Source organism: Microchirus variegatus (genome assembly GCF_963457635.1).
Source record: "Microchirus variegatus genome assembly, chromosome: 17".
NCBI classification, from domain to species: domain Eukaryota; kingdom Metazoa; phylum Chordata; class Actinopteri; order Pleuronectiformes; family Soleidae; genus Microchirus; species Microchirus variegatus.
In genome coordinates, this window is record NC_139818.1 from 15,872,674 (window position 1) to 15,892,840 (window position 20,167).

The window sequence follows — 20,167 nt, forward strand, 5'->3', positions numbered from 1 at the left end:
GAGACAAACTACCAATCACTGTCACATTCACACCCACTATTTAGAGCGTCCAATTAATCTCTGTGGGAGAAAACCAGAGAACACCCACACACACACACAGGAAGAGCAGGCCCAGACCAGGATGGGAACCAGCAATCTTCTTTCATGCTGAGACACAAGAGTGCTAGTCTGATGCGCCACTGTGCAACATAAACAAAGTCAAACTCTCCTCTGCGAGTTTCACATTCAGTCGTGAACTTTTCTCACACAAAAAGCCTTCATTTCTTTGGCGGAGTGTGAAAGGTCTGCCTGTTTTGACCCCACTAGCTGGCAGCCCACAAATCAAAAACTGCAAACAATGGCTGTTGATTAATGTCCATCATCAATAACTCTCTTCTAGATCCTGGTTACATACAGCGCCTTGACTGCCATCATATACAGAAGACATTTCATAACAAACCATGCAGGTGGAATGAAGACCTGGTTGATGTAAGGCTTCACTGAATGATAAGGGTGGAATATCACAATCAAGATAAACCCCAACAAATGCCTTTTATCAGAAGTCATGAAGAAATGCAGTCAGCTCTGAGGCATGTGTGAACAAAAATAGTGAATATTTAAAAAATTAAAGTTGGTAAACTGTGTAGCACCACACTGAAAACTAGTCACTTTCAGTCACTCTACAAAGAGATAGAATTGTGGAAATGAAGGCAGCAATAGTTGACAAAACAATTAAGCCAGGAAGAGGCGTGTAATAGTGTTTGACATAATAACAGCAGCTGAGGTTTGTTTGTATATCGCGACCATTAAAGTCACATCACAAGCCTTTCCACTTATGTCGGACTCCTCTCCTTAAATCTCGGGCTACTCTGCTTTAGATTCACAGCTATTCGTGCGTTCTTGTTCCATAACACAAAAGGCATCTTTGAAAAGAGAACTGAAAACAGTGCTACTTTTCATAAAAAATCCTTTCATTTCTTCACTCCTACACTCATTGTAACACACCCTGCTTTGGCAAACAAAGCCAATGGAAGCTGCTGTGTTTGCAACAACGCGTCCACTATGTTCTACAGACACAGAAATGCCTGGCAAATTATAATGAAGTTAGCCCACTAATGGTGCTTCACATCACAGCGCTGAGGCCCATCTCCCACTGCTAACCGAGCAGGACACAGTCGGCAGAGAAACAGTGGAGCTATTTAGATATGACAGAGCACTAGTGTTTCATTGACAACTTCATGCAAGCCCACAGATCACATTACACATTAGCCTTGGCAGCAGCAGTGTCAGTGCACTGGCATTATGGAGTTGACATGGTGGTAACCCCATTTATCTTGTGATGAACCTATTATAGCACATTAAAATGAGCAGCTATCATGACGGATAGCAAAGTCCCTGATTATCTTCTAAAAAAAAGTGACACCATGTTCTAACTGAGGAGAACAGGAACCCCCATGCCGACCTGTTATTAATACAATGCAATGTAGGAATTCAACCTTCAAATAATGTGTCCAAGATTATGTTGGTGGCACATCGACTAAAGCCTGCCCCACACTAAAGGATTTTTCAAATCTGACGTGGGAGACCACAGACACAACAGACTTTGTCAGTGATTTTATATCCTGAGAAAGCGCAGACTAGACGACACAGGACCACACACTTGGCGCTTAATCAAACGATTTCAGGGAGGAGATTCCAGGGATTTAGGATCTCACAGAAACGTGCGATTTAACGTGACTTGAGAATATAAACAGTCATGGAGGTGGACTGTCTGCGACTGTCAGTTTTGCGGAGGAAATCATGGCTGAGAAGACGGAATCAACTTGGCTTGTACAAGTTATGGTTCTAAACAAAAGTATGCAACATCCGTTTCCTGGTCAACTCAATATCACACGTGTATAATACTTCTGGAAGACTCCAATGTGTTTGATGACGTAAAAATTGTATCTTATTACCCCTCGATTGTGAGCAGGGCCAGATCAGAACTGAAATCTGGCCAATTATACTTAAGTGTAAGGCAGGCTTTAGAACAGGGTGAATGGGAACTTCTGTCAAAGCCTGAGCAGGGCTCCATTGACTGTTTTGACACTATGCAACTTCTGGTTTTGGGTCCGTGCCACAAAAAAAAACCACAACCTCTACTTTACAGCAATGTCAAAGCAAACCAAACAAACAACGTGTTATCCTTTACCTTACCCTAACCTTAACCTAACCCCAATTCAACCCTTAGCCCTAAACATAAACAGTTCCTCAGGAATGAGATTCTGCCATACTAGAATCTAGTTTTGGTCCCAATGAGGACTGAGGTCTTAAAAAAGTGATAAATACAAACATGAACACACATGCTTACATGCACATGTTTCCACCTGACACATTAGTACAGTCAGGCTTGTTAAGAAAAACAATTTAGTTCTCATGAACAGACGTGACGTCAGAAGGCATGGAATGATATGGGATTCTGGTTGGTGTGGTAGCCTTAGGTGAAAACATCCAGGTATCACTGTATCACAGTATTGTGATTACAGCTCTAAAATGTCACCTCCTTTGGCCAACAAAACATTGAAAACCCTGCCGACTGGGGAGGAGTCACGTACCTCAAACGTGACATGAGTGATTCCAGCACTCTGTTTTTGACGAGCTTATGACAGAAAATATAATATATATAGTAATCAGCCCATGCCTAAACATCTGTGTGTATTTGAATAAAAGGAATAAGAAAGCCAAATCCATTCTCATGTGATCACAGGAGAGGTGTCCAGGATCCATTTTAATGCCAGGCATGATTTGTCATAGTTAACAGTGTCCTTATGTGATGATTTCACTAAGGACACATGTTGTCTGAACAGGACCGAGAGATCAGAAACAGCTGGATAATAAAGCTTCCATGGCAGATGTAAACCTCCATTTTCATCCATAAAAACTGATGGAGTCACAGAGGTCAGCGTTATCCCTGACAACACTGCAAACTGAAGGTTGCTGGAATCATAGCTGTTGCTCCAGCTATGAGACACAGCTTTCATGATGGATACTTTGCCATTCATCTGACATCAGCAGCTGGGGCCAGATCAAGCAGCTGCCTAATAGGCTAACAGGGATCCTACGCTCCCAAGAGTAAAGTTTGAGTGGCAGACTGATTGGATTCAGGCGTCTAGCCAGTCTTTGTTATCCAAGAGCCGCGGCCATCTTGGCAGAATCACGTAATGTCATGTAATTTAAGTGGTAGCACTTATAAAATATTACATGTACTACTTCTGCTCGTCCGGAGAGAAGTGATTAACTTTATTTCATTAAAAGCTGCAATGCAGCAACAGAGACTCCAGTCACAGCAGTAACTGCCAATATGAAATATATCTGTGCTAACTACGGGGAAAAGGCTGGGAATTACTTCCCACACATCCCGGGCTCAGCAAGAACAAGCCTCTGGTCTCGGGCCACGTTCACACACAAATACATCAGTTTGAACGTGTTGCTGCGCGTCAGCATCTTTCCGGCCTGATTAGCTTTTTAAAGATTATTTTCTACATCTACACCACCAGGACGTCACAACAACAGAACACCACTCGGAATTGGACTGCAGGGCATTCACATGCCACCTGAGCCAACAGCTGTACTCCATTTACACCAAGTGGCTTTCCACCGATTTCAAAGCCTTGTTTGTAGTTGATTGCTGAAATCACTGTGTGCCAGCAAGTCCATTCTGATTACTACCACGATATCGACTATAACTATGATTATTAGAAGTTGAAGTACTGATCATTCTAAAGGCTTGTGGAGGTAGGTGTTACACATATACATCATGGTCAAAGTAACCATATTTATACATTTGAGGCATGTTTTAGAAGTGAGATGTAGGTTTAAATCCGGAGGTGCCAATAAAAATCAGACAAACAGGCTGCAGTAACCCTCGCTCCAAACAGGCCCTAAGCCTTTCATGTGCACTGACTCCAAACAGCAGATCTTGTTACACACACCGGCTCTTCTGGGACATAAATAGTTACCATTCATGGCAACGGAACACATGCTTCTGCCAGATATACAAAATGCAACGCCGTGTAGCAGATAGACTAAAAATGCGAAGTGAAAATAAAACATTAACCTCAAGTTATAATATATTGATGCAGTGCCCCGAGTTATTGTTATGGAACCATAAGGAGGCGTACGTATAATAAGACACAGCAGATGAAAACACTGAAGCACTGAAACACTTTGATCCTGTGCTGTATTTTCGGTTGAGCTGCTGGATTATTTTTTAAGGTGTATATTCAACCTCTTTTGAAGAAGAACAGGCAACAGCATGTACAAGAAATATGACACAGTCTCACCAGCACCTTTCTTCCAATTTATTCTGTTTAGGCTTTTTTTTTTTTGAAGATGACAGACCTTCCCATACACACACTGTACTATTCACTCATGGCTTTGCTGAAATTACTCTCTCGCAATAACAAAGCAGAGAGAGCAACAGAGAGCTGTGTGAAGTGGCACTTGTGGAAAAAAAAAATCATACCCCAGAACAACCTCTACCATCTGACAGTACATCTAGAGAGGGATGATACCCACCCAATACAAGACCTTGAACTCTAGTCAAAGACTTTGTCATACAACTAGGTGAGGAGGAATGGAGTTGAAATGTACCAATCAGGTCTCAATGAATGTCCCTGACCCCCCGCAGTACAGCAGACGAAAGGATAACCATGAGCAAACTATAGTGCAATATCCCAATGACGGAGGAGCTGAAAATCCAGAGAGGAAATTGGCCACTTGCGTCAGAGTCTGTTCACTAACAAGACAGAATGGAGCGCAAAGAAGGCGCCGTTTTCTGCATCATTATTACATACTCAAAGGGCCTCAGCAGAAAATGGGGGACATGCCTGGGGACAACCTGTCCCTCATTAACAATAGGCAGGGCACCATCTTTTTTCTTCTCTGAAGGTGTATTTTATATATTGGTGTACTTGTGTTTTACATACAGCCATTCATCAACTCTGGTCAAAGTCCGCCTTGACTTGCATTTCTAATATCAATGCCTTTCCCCACTCATGCAGGCTTAAATTAAGTTACTGGCCAAGAAGGAAATAAATTATGACCAAAATATCAATTTCTATTTCCTTTACCGTGCAATTTTTTTTTCTTAAGTGATGATCATGCTATTCATGCTACAGTGCACACATACGTGCCTGTTTTTGTACATTAAAAAAAACTGAAAAGCCAAGCATTAGTTTCCCCAAAAGGCTTTTCCCGTTTAAAAAACAGCATTAAAAGGCCGCAATTCGCATCAGCACTCAGTGGCATGAATCAGAAATATCCCTGAGGACGACACCTTTATTCCCCATGCAGGAAATACTCTCACATTTTCAGAGCTGATAAGATTCAGAGAGCAACCCCCAGTGCTGTCTGGCTCGGGCCGTGGATGCAAACCAAAAGAGCCATTTTTGCCTCATTAAAAAACAGACCTTTTCATATCTGAAGGAACAGTCAAACAGTCTTGCGCGGCTTGAAGTCTCTTAATTAATTCCAGCTACTTTAAAAAAAATAATGCAAAATACGCTGTCAGATATGGCGAGTGTATTCATTAACGGTATATGTTTAAGGGTCTCTAAACAGCTGCCGGTGACTTCAAAAGAAACATTAAAAGGGTTTAAACGTGATAAAACTTGAATGGTATTGTATAATAATCTGTAAATGTTGTAAATGCACTTTTTTTTTTCATTTGATGTTCCAGTTTTATCTCAGCCGTCCTCATCCGCTCTTCTCGACTAATCAGTGACTTCCTGAGACCAACCGAATAAGAATGTGCTTTCACACCTTATGCAAAAATGACTTTGACTGCATTGAATGACGATCTATCAAGACTACATTCAGTGTAAAATCAGATCCTTCAACTCCTTTATTATACCAAAAAGAAAAACACTGTGGAGATATTTTTGGAGCGCTTTCTGAAACCTCTGATGCTGTTGTTCTTCATGGGATGACAGCGTAACCACTGAGGCACAGAGGTGTTCTATAGAAACACAATAAAAATATCTGGATGCTTGTCTGGAAACTAGCTGACAGATATCCATTGGTGTAAGAAAAATCGACACTTGTTGTTTTTAACGTAAGAAGACTCATTTGTTTCAGATATTCCCAATGAGGATTAGCCATTGAGACGCAAACTAAGAATTCGTGAAATGTTTAAACTGAATTACTTACAATTCAATCAGACGTGCATAATTTATCACTCAATAGAGTGCATTCGATCTGACATTGTGAGTTGAGAGTGGCTACTTTTAATCAGTTTGTATTAAAAGATGTGTGCCGTCTTTTATTTATAATGCAGGTTTCTGAAGAGCAGAGTGAGATTGAAGGCTGTTTTCTGTCAATTCAGTTTTCTAAAAAATCCTTTTGACCAAATGCGGCAGCCGAGTCTTTTTCATTTTAACTTCTGGCCTCTCAGTGAGTGTGACAGGAGGGACCATCTTGGCTCAGGCTTTGGAAAACAAGGACTTGTCACTGCCCCCCCCCCCCCCTTCAGCACAAAGAGATAACAAAGAAAGACAAAAAGTTTAGGAATGGTCAACTTAAGACGGAGGGAAAAATAACACCATGTTTTCATAATAGAAAAGCTCCACACAGTGAACACGCAGATGTGTGTCAGGGGCTGGGATAGCAAGAGAGAAGCAAAACTAGCACATGTCACTGATGTGATGAGAGAATACTTTGAGGATGAATGTCTTTTATCTACGCCGAGCTGACAACCAAGAACTTGAATAAAAAAAGTACAGCGAAGACGGCAGGCATCTCCAGCCTCATACAAAAACCATGAGTGCTGGAACTCAATTTTTTCCTCACAACGTCTACATCGCAAAGCCATACATGATTGTGTGTATGTGTAAACAAGCGCAAAAAAAATACATATAAAAACCTTTTCCTCAGTGACAGTTTTGCTATTTTACAAAACCACTTCCATGTTCAATCCTAACCCGAGTCACATCCTAAGACAACTGCCAAGGTTCTCACTTACAACATACCCCCCCAACTATCCAACAATTTTCCACTATAAAAAGTGGCGTATGGTGATCATCAGGAAATAAGCATTTTCCCTTGCAAACAACAGGCATTACCCAGATTAACAGCCTTTTGTCGAAACATACTATTAGCACATAAGACCCTGTTGAGAAGGACCAGATGTCAGATAACAGGCTGTGAGGAGTGAGGTAGGTGCTGGCCCGAAGCCACTGAACAAGTAAGAACAGCTTCTTCCATATAAACCTCTTCACTTTATGGACAGTATGTTGTTTGGGTGGGCAACCCCCTTCTACCTTATGATGTATAGGTTAAATATAGGTTGCACACAAAGGGAAAAAGTAGCTTATAATTGTCCCATGTGTGTCACCTAAAACATTCACCAAACACTGCAACTAACGATTTTCACCACAGATTAATCTGTCCATCATTTTCTCAATGAATCACTGGGGGAAAAAAATGCAGAAAATGGTGTAAAATGTAATTATCAGACCTAAAAATGACCAAATAAATCAGAAATGACTTATATTTAAGAAGCTTAAATCAGAAAACACGTGTTTGGTGATTTATATAATAACCAATGAATAAACAATTAATTGTTGCAGCTATACTAATACACCTTTGCCATGTTGCAGAAAAGGATTCTGTTTTACAGCAAATCTTGCAGCAGCCTCCCTGCCCAGTGAAGTCTATGTGTGTGTGTGTGTGAGAGAGAGATTATCACCATAAACAATATAATTAAACAAACCACATCAATGTGTTGCACAGATCATTTTCACAAAAGACATGTTTAAAAAAAAAAAAAAAACCCAGACATATTCCAGTTTGCTGAGAAAAAAAATGGCTTGTTATTGTGCACAAAGGACCTTTTGAGTCAATCTCATTAAACACTACTGGGGGTGTTTATTGGCTTAGCTGCCAGGGTGCGCTTTGCCTATATGAACAGCAGCAATAAATAGACATTAAAGGTTATAGATCGGCTGCTAGAACTGACACTTCAAACAAAAATAAATGATCACTGGTTATTTCTCAGATGAACTTGAACATGACAAACTAGTTGAGGATCGACAGAAGTTGCCGTTGGGGAGAAAACAAAAAGCACAGATTACCTGATTCAGCCTTGAAAGCTTTGTTTTTCTGGCCAGCTTTGGCATCACATCAGTGCCTCCTCTGCTGCTGCTGCTGCTGTTGCTCCTATACAGTGTCTGCTGCTGTTGCTGCTGCTGCTGCAGCGCTCTCTGCGCGGCTCCACGGTCCAAGAACTCGACCACTCGTCTCCACGTTCCCCCAATCGGTCCGGAAAAAAGCGTTAACAGCACCGATCCGAGCGGCTGCATCCACTGTAGAGGCAGAAGAAGAGGACGCTAACAGCTGCGACTCTCATGGGTGTTATAAGAAGGCGCAGACTCGCTCTGCAGTAGGCAGCAGTGACCGGGGCTCACGGCTTCTTCTCACCCGCAGAGTGAGCCAAGTGTCGCGGCCGTTGACAACATGTGCGCAAGTATGTATGCGCCTGTGTGTGTGTGTGTGTGGTGCAGTCAGAGACAGTCGGTGCCCAGTGCCACGCAGCGCCGCAACATGGAGCTGCTGCTGCTGCTGCTGACCTGCCTATCACTGCGTCAAGTCCATGAAAGCTATCAAACACACGATTTCCGGTGCCATTTGTTTTTCAAAATAAAAGCACCAAGAAGTTGTCACGTTAAAGGCGCCGAAACCAAAATAAGAGCCCAGAAATATCCAGAACTGCACTAGCTACAAAGATGAACATTTTACAGAAGCCACAAAAATAAAAATACATAAATAAAAAAGTATGCACTGGTATGAACCAGTCATTTCCAGAGACTGGGTCAGATCGGTTGCAATTGCAGATTTTTATTTGAAGGTGCATTATGTAATAAATCTAAAGCAACTGGCCATAAAATCCTCCTAATATGTCACAGAGACTCAGGAATAATGTTCATATAAAATACTGAACTCACAAACAACAACACTACAGTCAAAATATTCACATTAAAAAATATATTTTGCGGACTACAAATCATGTTTATGTTTTGAAATCATGTTTTGGCATGTGGTGCCACCAACCGCCGTCTACCAATCATGCAGTCAGTAGAGTCTCAGCTGCCGAGCAACCTCGGGCTGCCAGTTAGGTCTGAGCTACAATGGCGGAGAAAACAACACCTAAAAGACCTCGCTATTTTGAATTTGAGTGTAGTAACCGTTCTTGGCCACATTCTTACATATGGTGCCTTTAAAGGTCCAGTGTGTAAGAATTTGTGACATCTCATGTGAGACTGCCAAGAATATCTGGGGACTTGCTGTGAGCGAGACAGGCCGCAGCCAGACCCTTGTTGTGACTGCACAGAGCAACAAACATAGCCCACCACTCCCTTTCCTAAGCGCATCAGGAAACTACAGTAACCTTAGCATACCAAAGATGTAAGCACTCTCACAACCCGCTCCTCTCTTACACTCTGTGCTGTTTGTTATTCTTAGGCCTGCCCCCAAACTAGTGGATTTTCAAATCTGACTTGACAGAAATGTTTATATTGTTACACACTGGATCTTTAACTAACAGGTTGCACAGAAAACAAATTGTTTTCCAAGTCATTTTCATAACTTGAAGAGGCAAATACATTGCTGAAGCTCAACACAAAATCAACATGATCCAAAACTAATCTAATAATGCCTGTTACAGACACAGAGTGTTCAAAAAAAACATTATCTGGGTGCATGCTGCAGAAGGTGTGGGCCCCATAAATATATCTATCCAAAAATGTGAAACAGAAATCACTTTGAATTTATCAGCCAGTAGATTTCTATTAGAGAATGTTGTGTCCCAACAATATCTTGCACAATAAACCGTCACTCAACAGATCGCAGTCACGTATAGTACGGCACCTTTGGGATTACCAGTACAGTATTTCCAGTTTCCCACCAAGCATCTTGATGCTACTCAGATGCAATACATGCTCAGAATAGTGTGGGGGGTAGAAGACAGGTATAATGAATAATGTATGATGAAAAGAGGAACTAATACCTAAATCATTCATAATTATTCAAGTGAAACAAGGTCGATGCCAATCAAACTTCAATTCCTCTCCCCTGGCGTTTGCCATTTGAAATGATAGATGGACAAAAGGTTGGCCAGAGTCAGACATTAGTCTGACCTCCTCCTCAATCCGTCAATAAAATTACAGGCCTATCAGCCAGAATTACAATCAGGGAGCAAAACTAACTACGCGCAGTGCATCAACATGGCATAGGGGTTCAATGGCCTTGAGCTGACTGACATTAACATGTGAGGCACCTGTGTAATTCATCATAATTTAACTAATATACATTGTTTATTTGAAGGATCAACAATTTATATTGATTATATTTTTCTATCAATGTCAATGACTGGTGATTGTCTATTTTAAAAGCCTTTTCATTCAACACAATTCTACTTGCTGATTCTTTCTGATTAAGTGAATCAAAATATATGTCTGACACACTGGTGTTGATTATTGAAATCCACTAGTCAAGTTGCAACAGATTCAATACATTATGGTAAATGTAAATTTATATAGCGCTTTTCCAGTCTTGATGACCACTCAAAGCTGCTTTACACTACAGTTTCCATTTACACCCATTCACTCACACTTTCATACATTTTCCTATCACTCATCTTTCATACCCACTCACACACTGCCGGCACAGCTGTCAGGAGCAACGTGGGGTTAAGTGTCTTGCCCAAGGACACATTGGCTTGTAGACTAGCGGAGCCAAGAATCGAACCCACAATTATCAAACCCCCATTATGTGACTCAGTGGTATATACTCTTAGAAATAGAGGTTCCAAAAGGGTCCTTCTACAAGGGCTGATGTTCTACCTGGAACCATTTGCTTCTGAAAAACCCTTTTTCCCCTGAAAAAAGGGTTTTACAAGGGTTCTTGGTAACACTAATGGTTCCAGTAAGAACCATTATGATCCAGAGAACCCTTTAAAACCCCTTTCCTGAATAAAGGAATTTAAAAGGGTTCTTGGTGAAACCCTCCAAAAGGGTTCCAGGTGGAACCTTTATAAAAAAAAAAGGTTCTACCTGGAGTCAAAAATGGTTCTCCTATGAGGACAAGCCAAAGAACTCTATGGTTCTACTTAGCACTTTTATTTCTAAGAGTGTAGAGCAGGCTGTCCTTCAACTGTTGGGGTTGTGAGTTAGATCCCTGGCTCCACTAGCCTACATGCGGATGTGTCCCTGGGCAAGACACTTCACCCCACATCGCTCCTGAAGGTTGTGCTGGTAGAGAAAGTGCTGCACATACAGTAGTTGTGCTAAGTGAATGTGTCTGTCAGTGGGTGTGAATGGATGAATGGAAAAACTGCAGTGTGAAGCAGCTCTGAGTGGTGCTAAATAAATAAATAAATATAAATACATAGCATTTACCATTTCACTATGAGCTGGATGAATGAGAATCTACAAAGACACGCTTATCTGACCTTAACTGCAATGTGCTTATTCTTATTCTGTGATTAATTCATGACCAGCATGTATTCAGATATGAGCCTCTCACTGCAGTTTTCTCCCGCTCAGCGTAGCCGCTCCTTTTTCAGTAAACACTGAGTATATTTACTCACGCACTAGTGACAGACTATACCTTCTTCAACAGCCTGTCTAGGATCAACTACGAGTGTAACCTTTGCCTTTTTGAGTGTGAGCTTCACAGGGCTCACACTGTAGTAGCAGTGAAATGGCCCACTAAAGTACTCTTTTTTCCCCCATCAATGTAATCTTTTTAATCATCATTTTAGTGTTACTCTAAAAAAAAAACTGATGGCACGATGTGCTCCGTCATAAAAACTCATCACACAGTCTAAAAACAGATAGAGATTATCCTTATCTCACATTTGACAGTTGCCAACATCATATGTCTCGGCTTGTAAGAATTGTACCTAAATATAGCCTTCAGTTGGCAGCCATAGTGAACCTGCCAAAGGGCATATTTGTACTTTAAAAGGCACCCTCTCTGCAAATGGTAATGAGAAATACTTGAGGGAGGCCCTGGAAACAGGCATCAGTGCAGGGTATCTGACATACTCTGTTTATGTGTATGTCTATGTGTGTGTGTGTGGGGGGGGAGCAGTGGTGTGAGTGAGTGTGATGGATGAGGTGGTCACAGATAGTCCCCAACCACTATCCCTATACACCCCCCACCCCCCCCACCCCCCACACCAACAAACATTGCCTGGAAACACATAAGCTTCAAACCTCCCGTCACAGCTTTTTTTTTTTTCCTCTCCCTGTCTTTCACTGTTCGTTCCCCTCAGCGTGAATACAAAGAATAAAAAGAGTGAAAATAGTGAAGGTGACTGTGCAGCCTACACTCCATAAAGCCGTCTACAGGGGGAACTAAGATTAATGGACACAAAACACAAAATTGCAGGGAGATTAGCAGAGTCATGGGTAGCTAGAGAAGTAAGACAGTGACTCAGTGAATCCCCTGATCCTCTACTTAACCCACCGGAGCTCAGGCTCCTGTGTGATTGGAGAGAGTTTCTTATAAACTTCTCTCAGATTTTAATATAAGACTCAAAGATGAAAGGGTCTCTACTGTGACTGTGTGTTATGATGGAACAAAGATTCAGACAGAAATGTGTGTTGCTAAATATGTTTTTATTGTTCTGGTTTACTTTTGTGAATAATATAAATGGAAATTAAAGCTGCAAGCAGCATTGCGCAGGCCCTCGCAGCCACCACCCTGCCAGCAGGTGGTGCTGTGCACTTGACTTGGTTTTTATGTGTTTAATTCACCAAGATGGACAAAAGAGTTAGTTTGTTTGGGCTGTTACATATTTCCACCAAGTTTGCTGAATTTTGGTGTACTGTAAGTCAGTTTCAGCTCCATGATACTAGGTTTCATGTTAGGGGGCGCTACTAAGCTATGATGCACCACTCATAAGTATTTCCCTTATTTCAACAAAATGCTTTTGTTTTGGAAGAAGCATGCTCAGGTGCTAATATTACATGTATGACTGATAAGACAATAATTTACACATACTACCAGGGCATGTCACATGCACCATTCCTATTTAATAATTGCTAAGTAAATGTCTCTTATATTCTGCTCCTTTATACTATCCTCCTGTTATGCTATAGAGTTTATATGATAGAGCAAATGAACTATGATGCATTTATTATACAGTGTGTCAACCAAATGTGCCACAGGTCTTTTTCAGAGACTGGGGAGGTCCAAACACATTTGCTCATAAAGTTCCTGTAAAACTATAATAGCAGGTTAATGGTTTATCAGCCATTTCTAAGCATTAATAAATGTTGCCTTATCAAAAAGTGGTTCTACTACCTTATCTTAAGTAAAAGATCTAAGTACCTCCAGGCTACATTTTTTTTTTTCTTTCCCGTTTTGCATCTGCATGTTTAATTCAAATTCGACAGGAAAATAATAATGTTTTTTTTCCCTCCAAAGTAGAAGAAAAACAGCAACACAAAATGACAGGCTGCTTTAACTCTCACAGAACATCCAGTAGCAACAGTGAGCAAAAGTGAGCATAGCAACCGTTGTTAGGGAGAGACAGGGGCAGATCCCTAAAGAGCTGATTTGCTCATTTGGTATGTCAGCCATTTAAAACAAATCCCCTGAAGACTTTTATTTTAGCCTGGTGATACCAAAGTAATGTGGTGGCAGGTAATCACTAAGGTAATCACTAAGGTAATCACTAAGGTAATCATTTACAGGAAGCTTGATTAAGTTAGAAAATATATATATATATATATATATATATGTATATATACATCCGTTTGAGACATCTATTTAATAAATTGGCTGAAATGCAGCCCCTGTCATATCTGCAAATATTAAAGAACACAATTATAAATGTAAAAATAATGATGATGACGTCGATCATAATAAATAATGATGTAATTCCTCTCATAACAGCTTGTGGGAAACCGTGCAATGAGGTCATAAAAGTACCTCAGCGTAGAGGCTGTAGAGTGTAGTAGCAGCCAACCTCACGCAGTAAATACACCTGAGAGTAGAAACAGGTGTTACAGCCTCCTGCTGCCTTGCTTGCTCTAAGATTATTTCACACCTGATGATATCTGCAAATGTTGTTCCACACTCGCTGGCAGCCATCTGTTATGTTATAATAGAGTGTGTGCCGGAAGCTACTGTGTGTATGTGGAGAGACAAGGTGCCAAAAATCTCTGTAGGTTTAACGTGAAAGAAACAAATGGGTTTAGAAAGTGAAGCGAAAGCTTTGTGTTAGCTTTAAATATAAATATATTTCCTTTGTTGTACTGTGTGAATGGGTTTTTTTTTTCAGGATAAAAAAAACTGGGACAGTGGAGATTCATGTTATGCAACCTTTCCCCCCCATTTTCATGTCCATGAGGCAACTCACTCTATATGGAAGTCAGAATATAAAAGAACCCCGGCTGCATCCAATAACGCTCTAACAAAATAACTTTCCTTGACAGTCAGACTCCCAACCCTCTCTTCTTGCCACCTACAGTCGCCCCCATGCAGCTCTGGGAAAAGTGTTTTGTCTGAGTCAGGATACCCAAGGAACAAAGGCTTGGTGTCCTGCCATCATGCGAACTCCCGTAGAAACCAAGACATTACTGCATACTGTTTCTGTGATATGTTTTTCACTGTTGGTTTATAACAGGATTTGATAGGCCTAGGTGTTTTTCTTTTTACCATTACTATTTATGAATTCTTTTTATTCAAAGCCAATCGAAGGTCTCATTGGTACAAACTTGTATACAAGGGTCTTATCGGTCTGTGTCCCTAATATCTATGTGCGTAGTTTCACCAAAAAATTGATGGACATGATTGATGGTTGTTAGGTTCTCTAATGTCTGTTATTGTCTTCTTGTAATTTGGCTTGTATTTGTTGATTTGTATGAAGAACAGAGTGGGTATGTGAGTGAGTGTCTCTCCAGTGCTGAGACACTGGGTGATTTCCTGGGAGTACCACCACTGCTCAACATTATTCCCTCATTCTAGAGATTTAAAATTGTCTTGAAGTACAACAACAGGAGTCAGGCTGGATTCATATCCCAGATTTTTATTATGACGTTTCTAATTGTCCCAATAAAAAAAAAAGATTCAGATTCAGATGTCACTCAGATTGTCATGTGACAACAACAACATATTAGAAATAAAATAAGTACCACAACAAACCACAATGCTTCTAATTAAGGTGAGCAAATCACAGTTGCATTTAAAATGAAAAGAAAATGAAAGCACACTTGTGTCAAATGTTAATTGCTATATCAAAGCCCTACAAGAGTTATAAAATAATCTATTTGGTACGTCAACATCTTCAATTCACAAAAATTCAGAGTACTTTTTCTGCCCAAAAATCTACAACTAGTGAAATAACACAGTTTTAGTGGGTGAGTGTTATTAAGACTCAAGCTGATGTTACATGAAAACTGGATCCACTGATCTGCATCACTATCACATGAGTAAAATCGCTGATGCTCCTCTTCGAGATTCCTGTGATATGGCTCAGTTCTCCCACAACCTGTGATACATGAAGAGGAAGTTAGTCTGCATGGATAAAAACAGCTTGTATGGCGTAACAGACAAAGCACATACAAACAATCAGTACACTTGATGTTTGTACACTTTCTATGGTGCTGACATTTAAACTGTGTTTACATAATTTGCAATGGCTCAGTATTATCTCACCTGTTCCCATTTTTTGACGAAGAGGATGAACGTAGCCACGGCAATGACAGTGACACCAAGAAGCATGTTGTCTTCAGTCACCGTCGCAAACTTCTCTCTGTTTTTTTAAATGCAGATAACGGCATCTTATCGAGTGAATATTTGACTTAAATTTGCCAGATGGCCGAAACGCAGCTCTGACATGATTGCCAATATTATTTCATGACTGTTTTGATGGTGTGTTGCTGCTTGCTATCTACAGGCTCACAGCTTGTTTTTGCTGCCTCCAAGTGGCCAAAAAGAACCACAGCTATGACAGGTTTGATCATTTCCCCCACTCACAAAATGCAGGCTGTTCTTCATCATTATTAAATACCTCTTGAGTGACTGCATTGCACTGGGTCGAGACGTGTGAAACAAGATAGCACAAAGAAGCGTTGGAAACCAAAACAACATTGACAGTTCACAGCTGCTTGCAGTCTACTCAACGATCGATCAATCAGCCTGTCCACTCGACCATGGCAGTAACCACCTGTCCCAAAACATCAGGAAACATGGCTGCAAGAGAAATATGATACCTCTGTTCTCTGGTTGGGTTGAGACATTGACTGGTTGTCTTTAGCAATGTCTCATAGATGGGAGTCCGCTGTAGGCTGACAAACTGAAGAACATGATGGCCCATGTCATACAGGCGCTCCACATGGATGGATGGCTCATTGTGTCCTGGAAATCACCAATTGTGTTAATCACCACAAATCACAAAAGCTATTTGTATTATTATTAGTTTAATGTATTTCCTAATATGTGACAAAAGTCGTTTACTAAATATATGTCTTACCAAGTACCTCCAGAAGTATTTCCATGTACGTCAGAGGATTTGGGACATCCAGTCTGAATTCAAGCCCTTTCAAGATCATCATCTCTGATTTGAAGAGAGACTGTGCAGAAACGCTTATGCCGACTGAATGCAGGAACTGCACAGCAGCCTTGTTGTTGATCATCTAAAAAAATATAGCACGAACAAGCAAGTTTATGTTAGTTTATGAAGAAGATTTGTTTATTTTTCATCCATGGGGAATTCAGTTATTAATGGTAGACTTCTCAGAACTAACCTGCCTGTACAATGACAGTTTGCTCGCAAGTTGGACGCAGGAGAAGATGAGGATTGGGAATTTCTCCTTGATCTTGTGAAAAAACGCCGCCTCGTATCTTCTCGGCTGATCACCAGCTGATGAGTGGGCAGTGAACAAATCCCTAAGGTGCTTGACCATGAATCTGAGGGAGATAATTATTCACAATCAAGGCATGGCTGTGACGCATAAGGTATGTAGGGTAATAGCATACGTGCGGCTCATTATTACCTTTGAAGTAATTCAATTGCATGGTATCCAACCAGTGGATCGAGTCTCATTTCTCTGCTTATCAGAAGGATGTACTCTGAGAGACGGGAGAGGGAAACACAGTGTTCACAAAAGCAGTAAGTATCTTCCAATTCCAATAAAGTAAGGCAAGAGAAAAGGACACATAATCTTCATTCAAAATGATTATTCTCTTTCTTCATATATGTACAAAATAACTGCCAAGAGCCATGTATGTTAAAACACGAAAACATTGAATCATAAACAAGCTGGGTTTCGACACCACCCACCAGCAAAACACACAAAAAATAGCAGCTGAGACTCTGCTACCTCACGGAGTAAGCATTGAGAACTGATGTCAGTAATGACAGCCCTCATAATAATCCCATGCTTGTGAAGTCTATAGAGTGACAGGGAACAGTGGGTGACACAGAGTTCATCTCAAACACCTGAAAATGATTGTGCCAGAAAACTACACCAACAGATAAATGTCTACAGTATAGGCTACTTACTATGAAAATAGAAAATATAAAGATATTAGCAGCACCCATAAAGTATTGAGTATTGAATGATTCAGATTATATTATTATGCTATTTATGAAATGATAATGTACATAGTAATAATAGTTAAAAACAAATAAAACACTTGCTATTAGACAGGAAGTTACCTTGCTGCTAATTAGTACAGCTGTGTGGCACAAGAAAAAAATAAATCACATAATTACTTATTTTAAGATTTTCGAATAACCGAGCAATTCAAATGTTTGATTGATATCTTATACAACTTACCAACGACTCTTTTATCTCTGAATACTCCGTTACATTTTGATAAACTGCTGAGGTTTTCTTTGTTTCGTTTGTTGAGATTAATAAGAAAATCCATGAGAAGGTCACCAGATGCTTCCCGAAACTTGCAGTGAATTAATTGGTTCGCCATTTTACATTCACTGACCACAACCATTACCTTTACACAACGTCACGTTTATATTTAAGAGTCAAAAACAAAAATAACTTGGAAAAACCTAAATGTAACTGAATTTGAACCTCATTTCTCCCAGAAGATGGAGCTGTTGGAGCATAGTATGTATTCCAGGACCAGTAACGTCTCTTTGCAGGAACAAAAAAGCTACCGGGGGGGACTCATTTGGAAGTTGGACAGACTTGTTCCGTTTGCTCTGTACGTGGAAGGTGTGTCTTCCTTACAGCGCAGATCTCACAACACAGGGATGGGCCACCAAGAGCGAACTTAAACTCAGCGAACACGGAAGATGTTTTGGGAAACAGCGCTGCGTATGACCGTGGTGAAACAGCTTGAAGTGACTAGCAGCAGACATGGCTGACAAAACGCCGCCGAAGTCAGATGCTCCCTTTGCGACCAGAGTAGACCCTCTAAAAGAGGATCTCTCCCCACAACAGAGGTACTTCATCACGCAGATTGAGCGGGAACAGTGGAAGAAGAGAACGCAGAGGATGGGGGGCAGGAACGCGGCCTTGGGTCTCGCCATTGGAGCAGTTGTGATGGGAATCTGTATCCTTGCCGAACACACACACACACTCACGCGTTCACACTACACAAGGTTAACTACGTAACGTTAGCTTGCTTAGCATGCTAGGTTTATTCTGTGGCCCCTGGGTTTAATTTGGAACTTTGAACACGTTGACCATAACGAAACATTTGTTCACGCCATTTCTGAACTACTGCAGAGGAAACATAACTAGCTATAATAGTTGGACGGATTGATACTGGTGTACTGAATGCTAACATGACAGGTAGGTCATTTCCTGTGACGATAAATGAGTCAGCGGCTCTACTGCCTTCACGGCAAAGTTTGAATCTGGATGTTGTTGTCTTGGAGTACTTTATATTCAAATGTATTTTTTATTCTGTATTCTCTATATCTTTTAAAAAGTATGTTGGAAGCTAGTTGTTTCTCTCTCCAGCACTTATGACACGTTCAAGTGCCATTATGCCTTAATCTGGCTTCGGTTTGCCCTGATTATTGATAATGTCTTATTGTATTGGTGTTGATTTACCATTATAATTCAATTACATATGTAGTTTTACAGAACAGCTTACAAAAACTAATATGACGTTAAATCAGCAGGATTTAGTGTTTTTTAATTTTGTTTTTTTCATCCATAAGCCAAATATGTTCGTTTTACTGTCATTGGGGACCAAATAATTCAGCAATGTTCACTTTAATTTCACTTAATCAATCAATGATTGCAGTCATTTTATTGAGTAAGGAGGATATTTTTAACCGTGGCTCTCTTGACTATTGAAAGCAGTAGAGTTGCACCTGGATAACATGCTGCTTGTTGCCATGTAATATCTGTTATATTATTGTTTCTTCCTCCCACCTGTTTGCCTTGACCACATGCTCCCTGCACTAGATGGCTACACGTTTTATTCCGTCTCTCAGGAGCACGTCGTCGATGAACTCGATGAGGAGGCCAGGCGTGCAAGGGCACAGGAGCCAAAGACTGATGCCAACTGAGATGCGAAGAGTTTCCTGCCTGTCGTTGGACTGCAAGTCTGTTCTGCACTTAATCAAGAATGGACATATGTGGACACTGATGCAGCCTGTTTTTTTTGTTTTTTTCCCATTCATATTTTTCTTTCTTACTTTTATGTTGGGACAGCGGAGTGGCCTTTGTCATCAGCGTGAAGGGTCACTGTGTGGTTCTGTTGCTGACTTAAAGCTTAATCTCATGTGATGAGGGTACAGTTTAAAGGAAATGTACTAAATATAAAAGCGAATAATCTCTGTAACACTGCTGAAATTACAAGGATCGACCTGTTCAAACAATATTTATGTATAAAAAAGATGATTTGTTAATAAAAAAATGTCATGTATTTGATTTTTTTCACACAATGGCTCAGTGGAACTATGTATATGATGCTAAGACAGAAGACAGAACGTTGGTATTTACAGTTGCATTTATTTTCGTCAACGTTTGAAATAGAGTTTGATCTAGCCACCAATAATTGAGAGTAAAATGAAAAAAAAAAATAAGACATTGAAAAGGAAAGGCACAGATTCAGCTCGACAGGACAGCAGCTTCAGAAAGCAATACAATTGCATATTTACATTCAAAATTTTGAAATGTCTTTGATATATTATGAACATTACAGGAGTTGAACT

General features: G+C 40.5%; 2 protein-coding genes across 2 annotated transcripts; one reads left to right on the forward strand and one right to left on the reverse strand.

The window, feature by feature from the left end:
* Positions 1 to 15,403: 15,403 nt before the first annotated feature.
* cntd1 (cyclin N-terminal domain containing 1) lies at positions 15,404 to 18,355 on the reverse strand (the record flags this gene model as incomplete). The annotated part of the gene is made up of 7 exons (XM_083903694.1): positions 15,404 to 15,517; positions 15,685 to 15,781; positions 16,242 to 16,386; positions 16,502 to 16,664; positions 16,776 to 16,938; positions 17,025 to 17,100; positions 18,319 to 18,355. 7 exons carry the CDS (start codon positions 18,353 to 18,355, stop codon positions 15,404 to 15,406), a joined length of 795 nt encoding a protein of 264 aa, XP_083759820.1.
* On the forward strand, positions 18,354 to 19,813 carry coa3a (cytochrome C oxidase assembly factor 3a; the record flags this gene model as incomplete). Its single annotated transcript, XM_083903924.1, has 2 exons — positions 18,354 to 18,549; positions 19,416 to 19,813. The coding sequence occupies 2 exons, from the start codon at positions 18,354 to 18,356 to the stop codon at positions 19,517 to 19,519; spliced, it is 300 nt and encodes a 99-aa protein (XP_083760050.1). The 3' UTR covers positions 19,520 to 19,813.
* Between the last annotated feature and the right edge of the window lie 354 nt (positions 19,814 to 20,167).